This window comes from Puma concolor, chromosome C1, assembly GCF_028749965.1.
Source record: "Puma concolor isolate L17-30 chromosome C1, mPumCon1.1.hap2, whole genome shotgun sequence".
Lineage (NCBI taxonomy): Eukaryota > Metazoa > Chordata > Mammalia > Carnivora > Felidae > Puma > Puma concolor.
Window position 1 is genome coordinate 15235896 of NC_141674.1, and position 18916 is coordinate 15254811.

The following is an 18916-nucleotide window of genomic DNA, read 5'->3' on the forward strand; positions in this document are numbered from 1 at the left end:
TCTGACTTTTTTTTTTTTTTTTAAAGTTTATTTTTGAGACAGAGGGAGACAGAACATGAACGGGGGAGGGGCAGAGAGAGAGGGAGACACAGAATCGGAAACAGGCTCCAGGCTCTGAGCCATCAGCTCAGACCCCGACGCGGGGCTCGAACTCATGGACCGCGAGATCGTGACCTGAGCTGAAGTCGGACGCTTAACCGACTGAGCCACCCAGGCGCCCCCAAGATTCTGACATTTTAATGGGGTAGACAGGTAGTTTTAAACAACCGGGCAGAGGCACCTGGATGGCTCAGCTGGTTAAGCATGTGACTCTGGATTTCAGCTCAGGTCATGATTTCACAGTTCATGAATTTGAGCTCCACATCAGGCTTTGCACTGACAGTGTGGAGCCTGCTTGGGATTCTCTCTCTCAAAAATAAACAAACTTGGGGCGCTTGGGTGGCTCAGATGGTTGGGCGTCTGTCTTCGGCCCAGGTCATGATCTCACACAGTTCGTGAGTTGGAGCCCCGCGTCCGGCTCTGTGTCGACAGCTTGGAGCCTGGAGCCTGGAGCCTGCTTCGGATTCTGTGTCTCCCTCTCTCTCTCTGTGCCCCTCCCCAACTCATGCCTGCACTCTCTGTCAAAAATAAATACACTTAAAGTAAATAAATAAATAAACTTAAAAAAAAAAAAAAAAGAAAAGAAAGAAAAAAGGCCAGGCAGATGCAGTATGTGTTAGAATGTGATGAGCGCTATGGAGAAAAGTAAGACAGAGAAGTAGAATTCTGAATGCTGGGAGAGGAGGGAAAGGTTGCAAATGGAATTTAGGTGGTTCCATCAACCAAATGCAGTGTACAAGCCAGGTACGGACACTAACTGGAACAAACCAACTATAAGAAGTCATTTTGGTGGTGCCTGGGTGGTTCCATTGGTTGAACATCCAACTCTTGGTTTTGGTTCAGGTCATTCATGATCTCACAGTTTGTGGGATGGAGCCCCTCGTTGGGCTCTGCGATGACAGCATGGGGCCTGCTCAGGATTCTCTCTCTCCCTCTCTCTCTCTGCCCCTCCCCCACTCCCTCTCTCTCAAAAATAAACTAACTTTAACAAGTCACTTTGGAGACAACTGGGGACATGTGACCATGGCCTATGTATTGGATAATGCTTAGGATTTTGTCGGAAATGTTAGTACGATGGTTTGTTCTCTTTACATTTATGTGTATGTTTGAAAGTTTCCAAAATAAAACAATTACAAAAAAGGAAGGCAGTCAAGGCAGGGTCAAGGCACTCTAACGAGGACATCAGAGTAAAAACCTGAGAGGAGTGAAGGCGTGAGCAAAGTAGATTATGGGGAAAACCAGCCAGGCAAAGGGAACAGCAAGCATACAGACTCTGAGGCCAGCTAAGTGAGAGAAAAGTAGTAGGAGATTAGGTCAAAGACACAATGGAAGCGTAATGTCACATACCATTTTAGAGACACTGGCTCTATCTGTAAGGGGGCTGGGAAGCCACAGGAAGGTTTGAGTAGCAAGGCGATACGATCTAACTTACATTTTTACAAGTTTCACCCTCACTGCTAGGTTAAGAGCAGACTGAAGGAGAGGGAGCATGAGAGGAGTTAGGAAGTCATTGCTCTAAAACAACTGAGAGATGATGGTGGCTTGGAACAGTAGTAACAGTGGAGGTAATGAGAAGAGGTTTATGGATATATCCTAATACCAAATCCAAAGTAACTGCTTACAGATTAGATGGAGGTGTGGGATAAATAGAACAGACCAGCACATCAGGTGAGCTTGAGCCCTACTGCTTTAGGTGAGCCCCGCTTCTCTCTCTCCCTCTCTGCCCCTTGGTCAGTTGTGTACCCCACCCACCCCCCTCTCAAAAACTAAAATTAAAATTAAGTATGGCCAAATTGTCATGTTAATTGTATGTATGACAGGACTCCCTGACAGTCAGTGGTAGAGAAAATCAATAGTTTTAGAGAAGTAAACGGAGAAAGAAAAAAAAAAAAAGTTACTGTTAACAAGGTCACAGGAAAAGGTCTCTAGGTTCATTATCACCTATGAGTTGATAACCCATCTATTATCAGGAAAATATTGTTTCAACGTAAGATCAGAAATGTTCATAAAGATTAGACATGTAACGAAGTTACACTGCTATCAACAACTTGTCTGGTGGGAGTACAGTAGAAAGGCAAGGAAAGAAAAAGCTGGGAGAAGATAATGGTCTCCAGTCACCAGAGAGAGAAGAGAGAGAAAAGTGAAATGTGTATTTAAATGCATTTCTAGCTCACGGTTGTATATGTGGGTCACACTCAGGGCAGAAAAAGCATACAAAAACCAGGACATTAATTTCAAACTTTGTGCTTCTATGATTCCCTTTTCTTTTGCACTATTTCACTGACTCTCCTTGGGCACTCTGAAGACCACTAAGTGCTTTTCTGAAAATGTGGCTTCTGGGCTAAAGCCTCAGCAATTCTAACTGCTTCCCTCAGTAATGCAAGTAAATACTGTTACTGAACAATATCAAGACAATATGCATTCGATATAAAAATAATCTGTAGAAATCACTGGATTAAAGACAATTTTCCAAAAGTCATCCATCATAACAAAGATCTCACATAAACACACTCAAAACACAAACTCTGTGAATTACAAATTTAAACAAATTAATGTATCTGCACAAATGTCTCAATGATCAGTGTAGATATTTTTATGTGGCAACTTTTTAGAACTGAATTACTACCAAAATTCTGCCAGAATTTTACATTAAATGTTTAAATTAGGATATTACATTATTTTTCTCTAGAGGTTTACAGAAACCTGAATTCTCTTATGTTTCAAACTCTAAATTAATAAAATAGAGTTTAATGTGGGGGCACCTGAGTGGCTCACTCAGTTAAGCATCCGACTTCCAGCTCAAGTCATGGTCCCACAATTCATGGGTTCAAGTCCTGCATGGGCTCCGCGCTGACAGTGCAGAGACTGCTTGGGATCCTCTCTCCCTCTCTGCCCTGCCTACCCCCAACTTGCACTTTCTAGCTCAAAAAACAAAAACTTAAAAGAAATGCGTATCAATCACCTCACACCCATTAAGGATGGCTAAAAACAAAACAAACAAAAAACGGGCACCTAGGTAGATCAGTCAATTAAGTGTCAGACTCTTGGTTTCAGCTCAGGTCATGATCTCCCAGTTTTGTGAGTTTGAGCCCCACATTGGGCTTTGCGCAGGGATTCTCTCCCTTCTTGGGATTCTCTCTCTCTCCCTATCTACCCCTTCGCCACTAGCTCTGTCTCTCAAAATAAATAAGTAAAAAACTTAAACGAACAAACACACACAGGTTGGTGACGATATGGAGAAATCAGAAATTCTGTATACTGTCAGTAGGAAAGTAAAATGATATGGTCACTGTGGAAAACAGTATGGCAGTTCCTCAAAAAAACTAAAAACTAGAATCATCATTTCATCTAGCAGTTTTACTTCTGCGTATATACCCCCAAAGAACTGAAGGCAGGGTTTCAAAGAAGTATTAGTACATCAGTGTTCACAGCAGCATTATTCACAAGAGCCAAAACGTGAAACCCCAAGCGTTCATTAACAGAAGGATGAATAAACAAAATGGAGTACATACAGCAAAAGAGTACTATTCAGCCTAAAAGAGGAAGGAAATTCTAACATGCAACAATAAGGATAAACTTTGAGGACACTGTGCTAAATGAAATAAGCCAGTCACAAAAAGATAAAGACTGCATGACTCCACTTACATGAGGTACTTACAGCCAAAATCATACAGACAGAAAGCAGAAAGGTGGTGGCCAAGGGGGAAAGGGATTTCCTATTTAATGGGTACAGAGCTGCAATTTTACAAGATGAAGAGTTCTGGAAATACATGGTGCTCATGGTAGCACATCATGAATGTATTTTATATCACTCAACTGTACACTTAAAAATGGTTAAGATGGTAAATTTTGTTTATCTGTATTTTAACACAATTTAAAAAAAAACATTAAAATTAAAAAAATAATGAGAGCTAGGGCGCCTGGGTGACCCAGTTCATTAAGCATCTGACTTCAGTTCAGGTCACGATCTTGTGGTTCATGGGATTGGGCTCTGTGCTGATAGCTTGGAGCCTGATTTGGATTCTGTGTCTTCCTCTCTCTCTGCCCCTCCCCTACTCATGCTTTGTCTCTCTCAAAAATAAACATTAAAAAAAAAAATTTTTTTTTAACAATGAAAGCTGAGAGGACATTGAGTTTAATGCTGAATGTTCTAACAGCTGACGCAGTGAAAGAATTATTCTACCAAGGTCTTGTAAGAGTTAACATGTAGGTGTTTTTTGTGTTTTTGTTTTTGTTTTCAGAAAGAAACTACAATGGAGATATGAAAAAGAAAATATAACAAGACAAAAAATAAAGCCCAAGGGCATCTGGGTGGCTCAGCTAGTTAAGCATCCATCTGACTCTTGATTTTGGCTCAGGGCATCATCTCACAGTTCATGGAGTATGAACCCCTTGTCAGGCTCTGTGCTGACAGGGTGGAGTCTGCTTGGGATTCTCTCTCTCTGCCTCTCCCCGGGCCATGCTCTCTCTCCCTCTCAAACCAAATAAACTTTAAAAAATAAAATAAAATACAAATAAATAAAACCCACAAAAAAAGGTTTTATCCTTAGCTCAGCTAAATGTTATCCTTTTTGAATATTTACTTTCACCTTTCTCATGAAAAAGAGGCTAAGGGAATAACACAGACAACTGTGCTTTGAAGTACAGGCCAACGGCTCATACCTGATGTCCACTCTAAGTTTAGGGTAATACTGAGACACATATTTCCTGATGAGACTGTAGGAAGCTTCTTTAGGTTCACAAAGGCGAGTAAAGGCCAACGGGAGGATATCCTCCAATTTTACTTGTGGTTCTGGATCCACTGCGGAGCTTCTATTCTGAAATATATTACCAAAAATTATCATCATTAAAGAATATAGAGTTTTCTGTTCAAATGCTTCTGTATTCAACTCAAGGGCTTTCCTAAATTGATTGATAATTTAACTTGTGCTAAACTATCACTTTTTTCCACATTCAAACAAATATACTACGGGGCACGATGGCACTTGTGTGGCAACTCTTTTGAGTTATGAAATTCAGATTGAGAGTTAAAAATATGTATAAAAATGAGGGGCACCTGGGTAGCTCAGTCAGTTGCGTGTCCAACTTTGGCTCAGGTCATGATCTCACAGTCGGGGGGTTCAAGCCCCGTGTAGGGCTCTACACTGACAGCTCAGGGCCTGGAGCCTGCTTCAGATTCTGTGTCTCCCTCTCTCTCTGTCCCTCCCCCACTCACACTCTCTCTCTGGCTCTTGAAAATAAATAAATGTTAAAAAAAAAAAAAAAGTATAAAAATGAAAAGGAATGGTAGACTTTATTTAAAAGTCTTAGTTTATTCCTACCCTTCAATAACAGAATAAAGACCATGCAGCACCAAAAAGCACTGCACAGAAGTTCATTTCAAAAGTGTTTCAAAGTTGTAGAAAAAATGTACAAAAACTTTCAGAGTTGCAAAAACACAGCTGTAGAGGAACAGTCACGATTTCAGTTACTGACATGGGGAAAATACTGAATGTTTCACTTTATTATTAATATTTTATAATTATTATTTATTATTTATTTATATATTTTTATATTAGTTATATTTAGTAGTATTTCACTTTATTATGGAAAGTATTATACTTTCCACAAATGAAATTATGTGTCTTAAGGAGAAGTGTTAACATTTACAAAAAAAAAAAAAAGAAAAAGAAAAAGAAAAAGAAAAAGAAAAAGAAAAAGAAAAAGGAAAAGAAAAGAAAAAAAGAAAAAGAAAAAGAAAAACTGGCTCTGAATATAGTTTTGGGGTCTAATATTGGGTAAAGATGTACTCATATATGTCCCTTTTCGTTTATAACAGATTGGTTTCACTAAAAGAAGTATAATTCATACAGTTGCCAATAATTCAACATATGGCAGTTAAGTGCATGGGCTCGGTGGTGGGGGGGGTGGGGAGGGGTGGGGGGACGACTGCTTGGATTTACACTGTTTTCTACTCACCAGCTGGGCGATAATGAGCAAATTACTTACAACCTCTTCAGGCCTTAATAGTAAGGCTACACTTTGCATAGTGCCTGGCACACAGTGAACACTCAATAAATGTCATTTTAGGAGATGTAGTTTTAGAGTGCTCAAACTGTGGTTTAGACTTCTTACCTTTCTGTTTCTGGATTTCTGAGGTGTTTTTCTTGATTTTTGGACCACAACAAAACTCCCAGAAGCACCTTTTCCTTTTACCTATGGTAAATTAATTTTAGTTGCGATAACCAATATTTTTATTTTAAATTATCCTGGTATTAATATTTATAACTTTATATGAGACTAAGCAAAGTACAGGGCATGACGATACAAGAACTAATGTAAAATGTTGTTCAACTCTTCAGAGAAAAAAGAACAATGGATTAATCAAAAGACTTGGGACTGAATCCCATTTATGGTACCATCTAGCCATTCAATATTGGACAACCCCATGAAGCCTCTGAGCTTTTGTTCCCTCGTCTAGGAACCTGGGGAAGAATGCTATTGTGACACCAGGTTAACAGTATATATAAGCTATCCACCCCGCATGAAAGAAGGTATAATCTCTTGGGGAAAATGAGAAAATCTCTATCTTGAAAGGAAGACTGCTCCCTGGCAAAAGTTTACGGACCGCTGATCTCAAACTATAGTGCTTCCCAGACCACCCATGAGCATTACTGCACCTGTGACAGTTATCTAACTCACAGCCACTGCATATGATGGTATGTGTAAGTCTTACCACGTGTTTCCACAGTTTACAAAGCACTTTCACAGAACTTTAAAGCTGATTCACACTAACCAGAGTCCTCCACACCTTAGCTTTATTTATGCTATCTTGAACATAGCAATCAAGCTGAAATACTTTCAGCCTGTAAAGTGTTGTTTAAGCATCAAAATGAGGTTCAGCCTATGAGGCAAGAATAGGTCATAAACTATATTTCGTAAAGAAAAACACGAAGCCAGCTCATCAATTATGCTGACATACACTATGATTGAGGACAGATCTTTGGCTCTAATTACACTGGTTAGATAATACCTTTCAGTCAGAGACCATTACAAAGGCCATATAAACATCAGTTATACAACATTTTGAGAAAACTATAACGTAAGCTCCACGGCAGAAATCTGCTTTACTCACTGATGGGCCCCCAAGCACCTGGCACACAGGAACAATTTGTATTTGTGGAGTGAAGTACTTGTTGGAAGTTCCTAAGCAGAATTTAAATGCCTGAATGGCACAGAATTCTGTGTTCATCAGATTGTGCAGAAAGGTATGGAAGAAAGGCAACGGGACTCTCAGAATGCAATGAACTAGGTCCTTTGAACTATTTTTGCCACTACCATGGCATTGTGGTAATTACTTCATCCCTCTGAACCTTTGAAGAAAATTTAGGCAAGATACACTCCATTCCAACTTAAAATTTTTATGTTTCTAAGCAATGTTTTGATGTACTAGGCAAAATAACGTAGATTTATGCCCGAAATCAATACTGGTTTTAGTACTAGTCTCAATTTACTCAGGCTTCTCTAATGCTCCTAACAAGCTTCAATAATTTTAGACACTGTTAAGATGAACCTATTTACAAATTTATAATGGTAACAAGTCTAGTCATAAGGTAGACTTTAAAACTAACAAATGCAAGACGAGAGCAATTCTTTTTTGCTGCTGCAATAAAAGAATTCCTTAACCCCACCTCTCATCTTCAGTACATGATCTCAAGCACAAGGGGCCCCCAAAGAAAATCCAATTAGAAGTACAAGCAGCACTAGAAAACAATTATGCTATCATATTGCTTCTGCTCTCCAGAACAGTTAACTTATCAAAGGTAACTGGCACCAGTGATCTGAAACCTAGTCTCAAATAATAAAACTAGGCCATGCTTAAACATTTCATCATCATGTTAATTTATATTTTTACAAAAAAAAAAAAAAAAAAAGACAAAAAGCCTAAATGTTATTATGGACTTACAGCTATTACATGTTGAAATGATCTTATCCTCAACAATTGTTTAATACCTGTTTGATGACACCTCTATTTAATTCTCTTTTTAGTGCTTGTTTAAGGAGGTAGCCCCTTCTCTCCAGCTCCAGAGAAGGGTACTTATGGATAATGTATTTCCGAATAGCAACCACTGATGCACCACTCTTCTGGAAGCATGCCTAGAAAACAGATTTACCGAAACACGCATATTACTTTACACTAGCTGTTTTCATTAGACAGAGAATCTGACACATGTTTTCAAAATAAACTATTTTGGAGATGAACTTGATAATGAATGATAAAAATGGCACGGAAGAATGAGTAGTATTTCAGGTAACTTCAGTTCATCATGGCTGTGGAGAAATACAGAATTACAATATTTTTGCAACAATTTTACTTTAGTTCAAACCAGGCAAAGAGAAGACACAACATGTGAAGAACAACATTCTGTGTGTCAAGGAAGAACCTCTTTCTATTTTAATTCTATTTTGTATTTAGAAGACAGATCTTTAGCATTAAAATGAAAAAAAAAATAGAACATTTCTATTACTTGCAGGATTACAGATCTGGCTCATTTTATGGAATGAGCTTTAGCACACCAGGACCAATGTTTCTCTCTAGGCTTTATGCAAATGTCAGCAGAGAAGATAAACAAAGATAATCTGAATAAATGGCATAAAACTGGTTTTATAAATGGCAAAATCTTAAGGAGAGTTTTGGGTAACAATGAGGACATTCAATTGCAATTTAAAATGCTCTCTTTCATTTCCATCCAATTTAACTATATTCTATTTGATTAATGCCCAAGGAAGACTCAAGTAGGTCATTAAGTCAGGAAGGTGGCAAATTTTTTTCAAGTGCTTTACATTTTGAAGCATACGTAAGCAGCATCTGTTATTTACCTAATGGGCTAGTTCACCACTTCTGTGTTGTCTTTCTCTATAAACTGAATGGAGAACTTACTCATTCTCATTGGATAAAACACTTGGTTGAATTTTATTTTATATACTTTGACAATAAAGAAAAAAATTCACAGGCAGATGGAGCAGAAAAGACTACAGAACATAAAACAAGTTGGGTTAATATGGTTCACCTATTTCAAGTAAATGTTTCTGACCTATCAAAACCACTGATGTTTACTCCTGATCTTAAAATACAAAGAAAATCAAACGGAAAAGAACCCTCTAATGCTAAAACAATTCCATGCTCCACCAAACTGACAATGAGATGGAAGCAGACATCAGGACTCCTGTTTGATTCACAAAATGGTTCTGGTAGTCTGAAATCATGATTTGTTACACTGCATGGAACACACACCCACCCACCCCTCATTTGTACAAATATGCACAATCAGATTCAAACTATTCTTTAGACCTAATTTATACTGTTCTAATTTTTTGTTTCACTATTTAAAATTTTGGTCCTTCTCCAACCTCACTGTGACCCTGCTTCTCTAAACTTAGGCTGAGTGGTCATGAAGTGAAAACCTTGATGAAAAGCTATACAAAGAAATGAGATCTCACCATAGTCAAGCTATCTAGACCAAGAAAGTTTCAAGGAGTTGAGAGCACTCTTAAAAGAATACAGGGAGGAAAAAAAAAAAAAAAGAAGAATGCAGGGAGAGGTCTAAAGACAAACTCTTTTCCAGTTTATATGTCAGTGCTGTCTTCTCAAATTCTGAGAATGACCACTAGGCTGCCCCTTCCTATGTATACCATCCTTGATTAAATTGGTTTTTATCCCCCTTTCCCCAACTCTGACTCAGATCCTAGCAACAAGGTCCCTAAAATGAGGGTGTCTTTGGCTCCTATCTTAGCTTCTCTTATCATCTCATCATGTGAATTAACATGGCAAAAGTAACCAGAAAAACTTACACAAAAAAGGCAAGGTCAGATTAGAAGATAACCTTAAAAATCAAGGGGCTTGCGTGGCTCAGTAGGTTGAGCATTGATTTTGGCTCAGGTCATGGTCTCACGGTTTGTGGGATCAAGCCACGCGATGGGCTCTGCGCTGAGAGTATGGACACTGCTTGGGATTTTCCCTCTCCCACCCTCTCTGCCCCTCCCCCACTTGTATGCACGAGCGTGCACAAGTGGGGGAGGGGCAGACAGGAAAGACAGAATCCCAAGCAGGGATGCGGGGCTCCAACTCATAAACCGTGAGATCATGACTTGAGCCAAAGTCAAGAGTCAAGATGTTTAACTGCACGACCTAGGTGTCCTAAAATAAACAGACCCCCCCCCCAAAAAAAAGATGCCCTTAAAAATTAAAATTAAGAAACCTACATGAGGACCCTTAAGCTAATAGAAGTCAATGGATTATAGAAAAGTCATAAAGGAGGAGAATTTTTGGTGATGAAACAAAGTAGTAAGGTTTCTAAGAAGGTTTCTTATAGCTCAGGTAGGAAAGCTAACCACTACCAGTATTAGACACTCAGATTTGAAAAATGAACCTAAAGACAGTAAATCTTTTTTGGGGCGCCTGGGTGGCTCAGTCAGTTAAACGTCCAACTTCGGCTCAGGTCATGATCTCATGGTTTGTGAGTTTGAGCCCCATGTCAGGTTCTGTGCTGATAGCTAGGAGCCTGGAGCTTGCTTAGGATTTGGTGTCTCCCTCTCTCTCTGGCCTTCCCCTGCTTGCACTCTCTCTGTCAAAAATAAATAAACGTTTAAAAAAAATTTTTTTTTTAAGATAGTGTATCTTTTTAAGATAAAATCCTCTATGCTATTCCGTTACTCTCAGTCACAATCAGACTTTCATAAAGGCAAAGATGACCCTGTTTTATTCTGTTATATCCCTAGCAGGATTATCTGACACAGAGAAGTTTTAGTTAGTCCTTAAATGTTTGTTGAATAAATTAACAGGTTCAGCCTTCAAAGAAATACTATACTTAACCAATAAAATGAGTGTAAAAAAAAAAAAAATCTAAAATTAAAAATACTTGCTATAGTAAATTTGAATTTAAAAAATTAACAATGCTCACCAAATGTGATTTTCTTAAAAAACAAAAAAACAAAAACAAAAACAAAAAAACACATGAACTTCACAATGGCTTTCTTCTACTTCAGTATCTTTTAGGAAACAGCAAGATTTCTGATGTCTGGACAGGAATATGCCATTTTCAAATAACCAAAAGACAAACAGAATAAATCTAAGATGAACTGCTTGTAATAAAAACTTGCCTTAATGGCCTCAGTTAGGATTGCATCCATCTTGGGACGTGGGGAGGAAGCCATCGGTGTTTGTTTCTGGGCCCTGGCTAGCTGGCTGGCAGAAAGGGTAGCCCAGGAAGGTATTGTTTTTTTCACTTTCTTCTCCTTTTCTTTAGACTGATCTTTCTCACTTTAAAACAAAGAATTGTTATTATGCAAGGTAAACTCTCCAGAAAGAGGTATAAAGTCAGAAAGAAGAATAGACAAGAGAGGGATAAAAATTAATGTTTTAATTTACTTCCACACTAAAGTGATATATAAAATAAGCAAAGTTTGACAAAATAAAACCTTTTTTAAAAATTGGATACTGTAAATGAACCAAAAAGGTGTTTTCTCTTAGGTACAGGGGAGAGAAGTCATATAAATTAGCACTGGTATGAAGGACCAGCACATGAAAGAAATGAGAATTTTAAAATGTATTCTAATAACTACAACAGGTGTAATTTAGCACAGTGAAAAGAACTCAAGCTCTGAAGTCAGAAGACCTGGGTTTGAGTTTTTGCTCTAACATTTCCTAGCTGTAAGACTTTAGCCAACTGACCTGAATCTCAGCTTCCTCAGCTGTAAAATAGTAATATAAAACATTTTATAAGGTTGTTGCAAGAATTATGAGATTATGTTCATAAAAACAATTTTGTGAGCCATAAAGCATTATACAAATGTATTCTAAATAATCATAACAGTACCCCATGCAACTAAAATATAGGGTAGCTGCTAAAAATTCCACAGAACTTAAACCTATAAAGCTGGGATAAAGGATTCCTTGAGGATTACACCTAGAAGGTATAGTTATTACTGAGTTACTCTTTTATTTTAAATGTAATTCCTAACTGTTCTGACCAATTACGAGAAGAATGCAACCAGTTATCCTGCAAAAAACAAACAAACAAAAAAGCCCTCTTCAAATTAACAAAGAATTTCCACCACACTGTACAAATTATCAGTAGCAAATTTTGCTTTCAGATTCTCAAAGTCACCGTCCAAATGTACACATTTTTAGGTGACTCTGGCAATGGCTGATACAGATTAATGTTTTCTAACATAAACATATAAAAACAACTCGCAAAGGTATAGGTAGGAATAAAATGGTCAAGTGTTTCCCAGGTCAGATTTTTAGAGTCATGTTTCATTTCTTATTGAAATTATGTCAATGATTAAAATATGAGACACTCCCATAATGAATCCTAAGTACACAAAAAAAAGTTTCAAAGGCAAAAGCAATGAATTTTGGGTTATTCAAACCATTGTTGTAAGAGCTACAAGCTCTAATAGGCCATAGAACTATATAATAAACCTATTTCAAACAGTAATTCTAAAAAGTAAATCCAAGTAAGTAGCAAACATCTAGCATAAACCAATGATACAATCCTTTAAAACAATCTGATCTACAGTCCTTTTACACAGTCTTCAATTTTAAATAGCAAGAAGGCATAACTCCTTACTCCTTTTTGGTTTCCTCAGAAGACTTGTTCTCTTCCTTCTCTTCGTTCTCAGGTTCTCCCTTTGGCTGCTCTGTCTCACTAGATGTAGCAGGTGGAGTTTCATTCTCTTGTTCTTCTACAGTGGAGACAGATTCCTCTGAACTTATATCTGGTTCTAAAAAATCAGGTGTGCAGAATGGCATCAAATAGATAGATTAGAGCCTGAGTCAATAAAAGGGTAAAAGGCTATATTATTAAACAGAGAAGCCAAATGTTCCAATTGACAGACTTTAAAACGAATAAGTGTCTATCAGTTGCAGTGTTCTTTCCTTCCTTATGTAGCTCTAACTGCCTGTTCAAAGGTTGTTTATCCAGACCACTATGTGGAAAAAGGAGATGGACCAGGGAATTACACAGAAAGAGAAACTCATTTTACCCTGAATCAAACCTCTTGCCTGTTCTCCTCTGCAATATTAATGAGATTCATAATTAAGACATTAGCTATTTCATAATTTAACAGATGAATCTTAGTAAGGGAATAAGTAATAGAAAGTTAACACCTATTTTCCAAGTGAAAAGACTGGGGCAAGAGCAGAAACGTGAGGGGGGAATACTGAGGTCTGCAGTGGCTTGTTTGTGTCTTTTCTCAGCAAGCCTCTTTGAGCAGTACTACAAAATACAGAGCCCCAGATATGGTTAAATAGGGACTTCAAAGAAAGGACTCTCCAATGGCAAAACATAGGCAAAAAATAAAAGTATATGCTTGAAGAGTTTGGTCATTTAAATTATGTGAACAAATTATTATCATAATGATGACAAATCCTAAAGAACAAAAAAATGCCGGGGCGCCTGGGTGGCTCAGTGGGTTAAGCATCTGACTTTGGCTCAGGTCATCATCTTGTAGTTCATGGGTTTGAGCCCTGTGCGGTCAGCACAGAGCCCCCTCAGGATCCTCTGTCTCCCTCTCTGTCCCTTTCCTGCTTGCATGTGCAAGCAATCTCTCTCTCTCTCAAAAATAAACATTTTTTTTAAAAAAAGAACAAAACCATGCCACTTACTTCTTATAACCAAACTACATATATACAATTCTAAAAGAATTTCTAATTTTCAACAAATTAAAATTCTAAACCCTGAATTTCAGGACAGTCAACTGTCATTTGTTGATCTCATCCTGGATTATGTTCTTCAATGAGACATGCATAAAGTTTGAAAATCCTCCCATATGTTTAGCCAAAATTGAGGTTTTAGAGTCAAACATACCTGGATTCAAAAGTTCAGTCCTTATAATTTTCTAGCTTCGTATCTTATGGCAAGTTCTTTGACATCTCCAAGCCTTAGTAATCTTACCTCACAGAGTTATTATGGGGATTCTATAAAATGCTTTAGCGAATACCTGTACTTGTACCATGTGGGTGACTCCCATCCTCCTTCAGCCTCTCCTGCTGCTTCTAGAACTATTTTGCAAAATATTAAAGCTAGAACTTCATTCTAACAATGGCATCAGGTAATTCAGATAATTTTTTAAATCACATATGTATCTTTTACTGCCCCTTGGCCCACTAATTTGACTTAATTGGCTTCATGGGTAAGGACTTTCTATTAGTCATTATGTTTATTTATACATGGTCTTATTCTAAAAAGGATGAAAAGAACCACTTACTGGGTTTTCCTCTAAGAGTAGAATTATACATTCAATTTCATATTATTTTCTCTTCTCAAGAATAATTGCTTAATAGTTGATGGATTAATAAATGTACAGTCACTCAACAGGCACTGAGTATGTAGTATGTACAAGACACTGCTTCCAACTCATTAAACTATTGTGTCTGTCTCCAAAATGCAAGTATGTACTTTTATATACATTAATACCATAGTGGGAAAAGATAAAACACAGAACTCGTCAAGCGACTTACTGATCCCTTCTGAATTCTTGTCTGACTTTTCCAATACCTGAACTCTCTGGCTTGTATTCTGGAAACTGAGGTCATTAATGATTTAGTGGCTTTACCTGTTAATCAAATGTGGTTTAAGGCAGGCCATCAAGTGGCTTAACTCAGTGCCGGACAAAATAACCAAACTTCAACTCACCAGCACCTCTCATTTTGTAATTTTATTTGGGAGAAAAGAGAGAGAATGTGTGAGCAGGGGAAGAGCAGCAGAGGGAGAGAGAGAATCTTAAGCAGGCTCCATGCTCCGCACAGAGGCCAATTCAGGGCTTGATCCCATGATCCTGGAATCACGACCTGGGCCTAAAACAAGAGTTGGAGCGCAACCAAGTGAACCACCCAGGCGCCTCCCTCTCATTTTTTTTAATATGCTGATTCCCATGTCTCCTAAATAAGCAATTATACCCAAATTGCTTACAGTATTCATCTGAGTATTTTGAGACAAAATCCAGGTTCCACTGGAAAAAAGTATATTCCTGCCGCACCAAGGGATAAAGGCAACAAGAGTGCCTTATTCCTAACCTGTGCTGGTAAACGGATATTTAGTTCTAATAGCCACGACAGGATGGTGCTCATCCCTGGCAAACCTGAGATAAAAAGCAAGGGAGAAAAAGAGAAAAGGAAAAGAAAGAAAAAAGTCACAAGAAGAAAATGAAAAACAAGGAAAAGGAAAGAGGTGATTAAAGATGCCATAACGGAGCACGATTACCCAGGTTGATGGTTTTACATTTCTCTTGACTCATTATGTTTCTACCTATGTCCAGCCAATCTTCTCTCCACCAATACCAAATATAAACCAATGCTCTGATTGCCCCTTTGCTCCCTTAAGGCCTTGTGATAATTTCTGAGGGATCTTGTACTGTCCGTCTAGAAGTCCCAAGTCCCCCATTCGTCCACAGCCTTCATCCCCAAGACACCGTATGCCCAGAAGCTACTCTTCAACTGTTCCTGTTCTCGCCAACCATTTTCTGTTTTTCATTCCAAGAACATGAAGTTTACACCTTCTAAAAATCTTTAGAGACAAGATGAAATTCTTCCTTTGCTCACTTTGGTCTGGAAATGACGTATCAATAGGTACAACTTCTCTCTTTCAGTGTTTCCCCAAAACAGCCATGAAAAAACAATTAAGTTCAAAGGAATTCACAGGATACTCTGAATTGGAGTAGAAACTTCTGCCATTTCAAGTTGTCTCCTGCTTTACTTTACCTGGCTTTTCTTCCTCCCCTTCAGCAAGCTTGCTTTTGGGAGGAGTTTCTCGTGTAGAATTCACAGTTCGACGAATCGGCATGGTGCTATCTTCCACCTTCTGAGAAAAGAGACAGCCATAATCACACATGCATGAAAAAAATTTTCTTTTTCTCTTTTTCTCAAGAACCTAACTGGGTGTCAGAAGACGTAGGAGAATTCTTCAAGTCGACTCCAGGATCTGATGCAAATTATTTTTAACAAGTTTTTTTGAAGTGAACCATGGTGTTTAAGAAGTACTTTTCAAAGTATTTTATTTTAGCTAGAATTTCAAATGGAAACTGGTAATATACTTGATTTGGAATAAATTTAAAAGGTTGGAGGTTTTCTGAGGAATTTGAGGGGAAAGGGAAGATGAAAAGAATTTTTTATCTCTTTGATTTTTTCAGATTCACAACCCAGACTCCCCAAAGGAAAGGAAAGGAAAGGAACATGTACCAAGAAAGACCCAGCAGGGTCTGAAGTCAGGGACTGATCCAAGAGTGAGCTTCAAGAATGTGTCAGCCCCTACCTCACCTAACTTGTCCGCGTGGATCAGCTGAGCTCCTACTATAAGTGGGAGTGCCTTAGGATGGACGAGTTCACCTTGAGACGTATCAGTCGCCATTTAAAATAATTTCTAGGCCCGAGTACAGGTTACACTCTGAAGCCTCTGCTGTTAACCACAAGGATTTTTCCTAATGGTTTCAGTGTGCTGAAGAGTCAACCTAAAGCACAGAAAAGACCTGGTGTGAAGATTAACAGAAACAAAACTAAACTAAATGTCTAAATTTAATACACATCCAAAGGGGAAAAATTAACTATAAAACTTACAGTTAACTGACAGATGACTCGGTCAGTTATCACTAAGAAAGATAAAATCACTATCAAAATATACACCAGATTAAAGCAGCCACTAAGACAAACGCACAAGCCACAGCAGCTGTTGCACCTTCCACATGAACAAAGGCAACAAGGACAAGAAAGCTCGTAAGGAACCTAATCCCATTCCCCTCCTGCTACCATTAGGAACTTAGAGAGGACAGAATAAGCAGACTAAGGAATAGTTTAGTCAAATGTTTCCTCAAAGATAAATGACTAAAGAGAGAAGGGTTTTGTTGTTATTGTTCTCAAAAGGATCAGGAAAATTAACTGTAACTTTAACTTCATCTCCTTTAGATAAAAGTAATACAAGGGCAAAAATACTCCTGAAGAACGTGATACTCTAACAGCCTCCAGATCCAGAGAGGCAAATTCAGACCATCACCTAGGAGAACAGAAGTATGCTTCCAAGACCTTATTTGTTATTTTTAAAGTAAGCAAAACTAGCACAGAAGAAAGAACATAATTAAATATCCAAAGATAAAACCCATGTAGTCACTCAAATTTGCCTGGTCATTAATACTCTCTGTCCTCAAAAAAAAAAAAAAAAAAAAAAAAAATCTCATCTGGGACTCAGTGACATTTTATAACAAAAATCTCTCCAAAATATAAGAAAATGATCATTTAGGTGCTTAGACCTTTGGGCTAACGAACATTAACAAAGAATTAGAGAACAGTAGATCAGTCATTCAACCCCTGCTTGAAGCTCTAACCCTGTCTAGGAATTTAAGTTTTCAATTTGTCAGGTAATAGTCTCAAGCTACAATAACTGGGATAAATTAAAACAAACAAACAAAAAACCCCAAACATAAAGAATGCTTTCACATTTACAGGGAATATCTTTTTATGGGAACACCAAGAGCAATGCCAGACTTGTGAATGGTCAATCAGCTGCAAACAAATGCAGTTGAAAGAATTCAAGATACACTGAAACTTACTATCAAGAGTCAATTAGCAATATCCATGAATATTTTTAAAATTATCAACTGTTATAAAAACTGCTTAAAATGCTCATATGGCAATTCACTTTGAAGAACTATAAAATACAGAAATAAAAAACTGTTTTCTCATCTGTGAAAAGAGGGCCACACTGGCCTTCAGGACACTCATAAGAAACCCCAAAGTCTTGTGAAACCTAAATGTCTATCTTGGAATAATCTGAATACATACACCTGCTCATTCATGGAACTAGCACTTACATGGTAATATATTTTCCTTGACAATAAAAAAACCTAAGCAAATCTGCTGCTGTCTTTACATGTGAACCCTACACAGAAGGAAACTATCATGATCAAGTTATCCTTGGTAAAGTGATATTGCTAATGAATTCATCTTTCCTAACCCACGATAATACTAGGTAGGGTGAAAATGCTACTGTCAAGTCAATAAAACCTTCAGGAATCTCTGCTCATAGGGTATCTTGAAAACAATTTTTTCCCTGTAAACACAATTACTGAGAAAAGTGTCAAAGCCTTTCCAGTCAACTATATTCACTAATTACTCAAAATTAAAACAAACGGGTGAAAAGGGGAGGAGGCGCACAGAGGAAGCTATCACTAATGCCAAGGTGATGAAACTAAAATTGGGGCAACAAGCGCATGGTCCATAAAGACACTGGACACCACTAACCTAAGGACAAAATGAGTTTAAATTAGGCCAGATAAGACGTATGCCCAGGTTGGAATTTAAAAAAATAAATAAATAAGTTGGTTTGCCAATGTTCCTGGCTGCATCCACCAAAAATATAAATCCTGACACCCTCCTGCTTAAAAACTCCCTATCACCACCCCCATTATTTTACTAGTCCCACCTCCCACTCTATCACTCTACTTTCTTGACTCCAAACACAAAACTTCTTTTGGCCCTGGCACTGTGCTCTGCTCACCCCTCCCTGCCTCAGTGTTTGCACTTGCTGTTCTCTTAAACTAGAACACTTTTTTCCTAGACACCTCAATCACCTTACTGCTCACTGTCACCCCCTCAGAAAGACCTCCCTCCCAACCTTCTCATGCTTCAGGTTTCTTCAGCACTTAACACCAACTGACATTCAAAATACGTATTTACTTGTTTATCTCTTCCAAATGCAATGTAAGCACTATAAGGGCTAGGACTTTAATTCACCAATGTAGTCCCAGCACCCAGAACAGTGTCCAAAACATAATGAGTGTTGGATAA

The 18916-nt window shown here is 38.0% G+C and overlaps 1 protein-coding gene across 7 annotated transcripts in view; it reads right to left on the reverse strand.

Moving 5' to 3' along the window:
- The window catches only part of HP1BP3 (heterochromatin protein 1 binding protein 3), a 39325-nt gene that overhangs the window by 16965 nt on the left and 3444 nt on the right, over positions 1-18916 (reverse strand). For 5 of the 7 annotated variants that reach the window (XM_086715882.1, XM_086715884.1, XM_086715883.1 and 2 more), the window contains 7 exons: positions 16392-16587; positions 15842-15941; positions 12711-12864; positions 11239-11398; positions 8092-8235; positions 6214-6294; positions 4762-4916 (listed from right to left, as the gene is read on the reverse strand). In XM_086715882.1, coding sequence (XP_086572008.1) covers positions 4762-4916; positions 6214-6294; positions 8092-8235; positions 11239-11398; positions 12711-12864; positions 15842-15941; positions 16392-16487 — 890 coding nt within the window. In that variant the 5' untranslated portion in view covers positions 16488-16587. Of the gene's footprint in view, positions 1-4761; positions 4917-6213; positions 6295-8091; positions 8236-11238; positions 11399-12710; positions 12865-15841; positions 15942-16391; positions 16588-18916 lie in introns of those variants that run through there. The other 2 variants (XM_086715887.1, XM_086715881.1) reach the window with 2 other exon arrangements.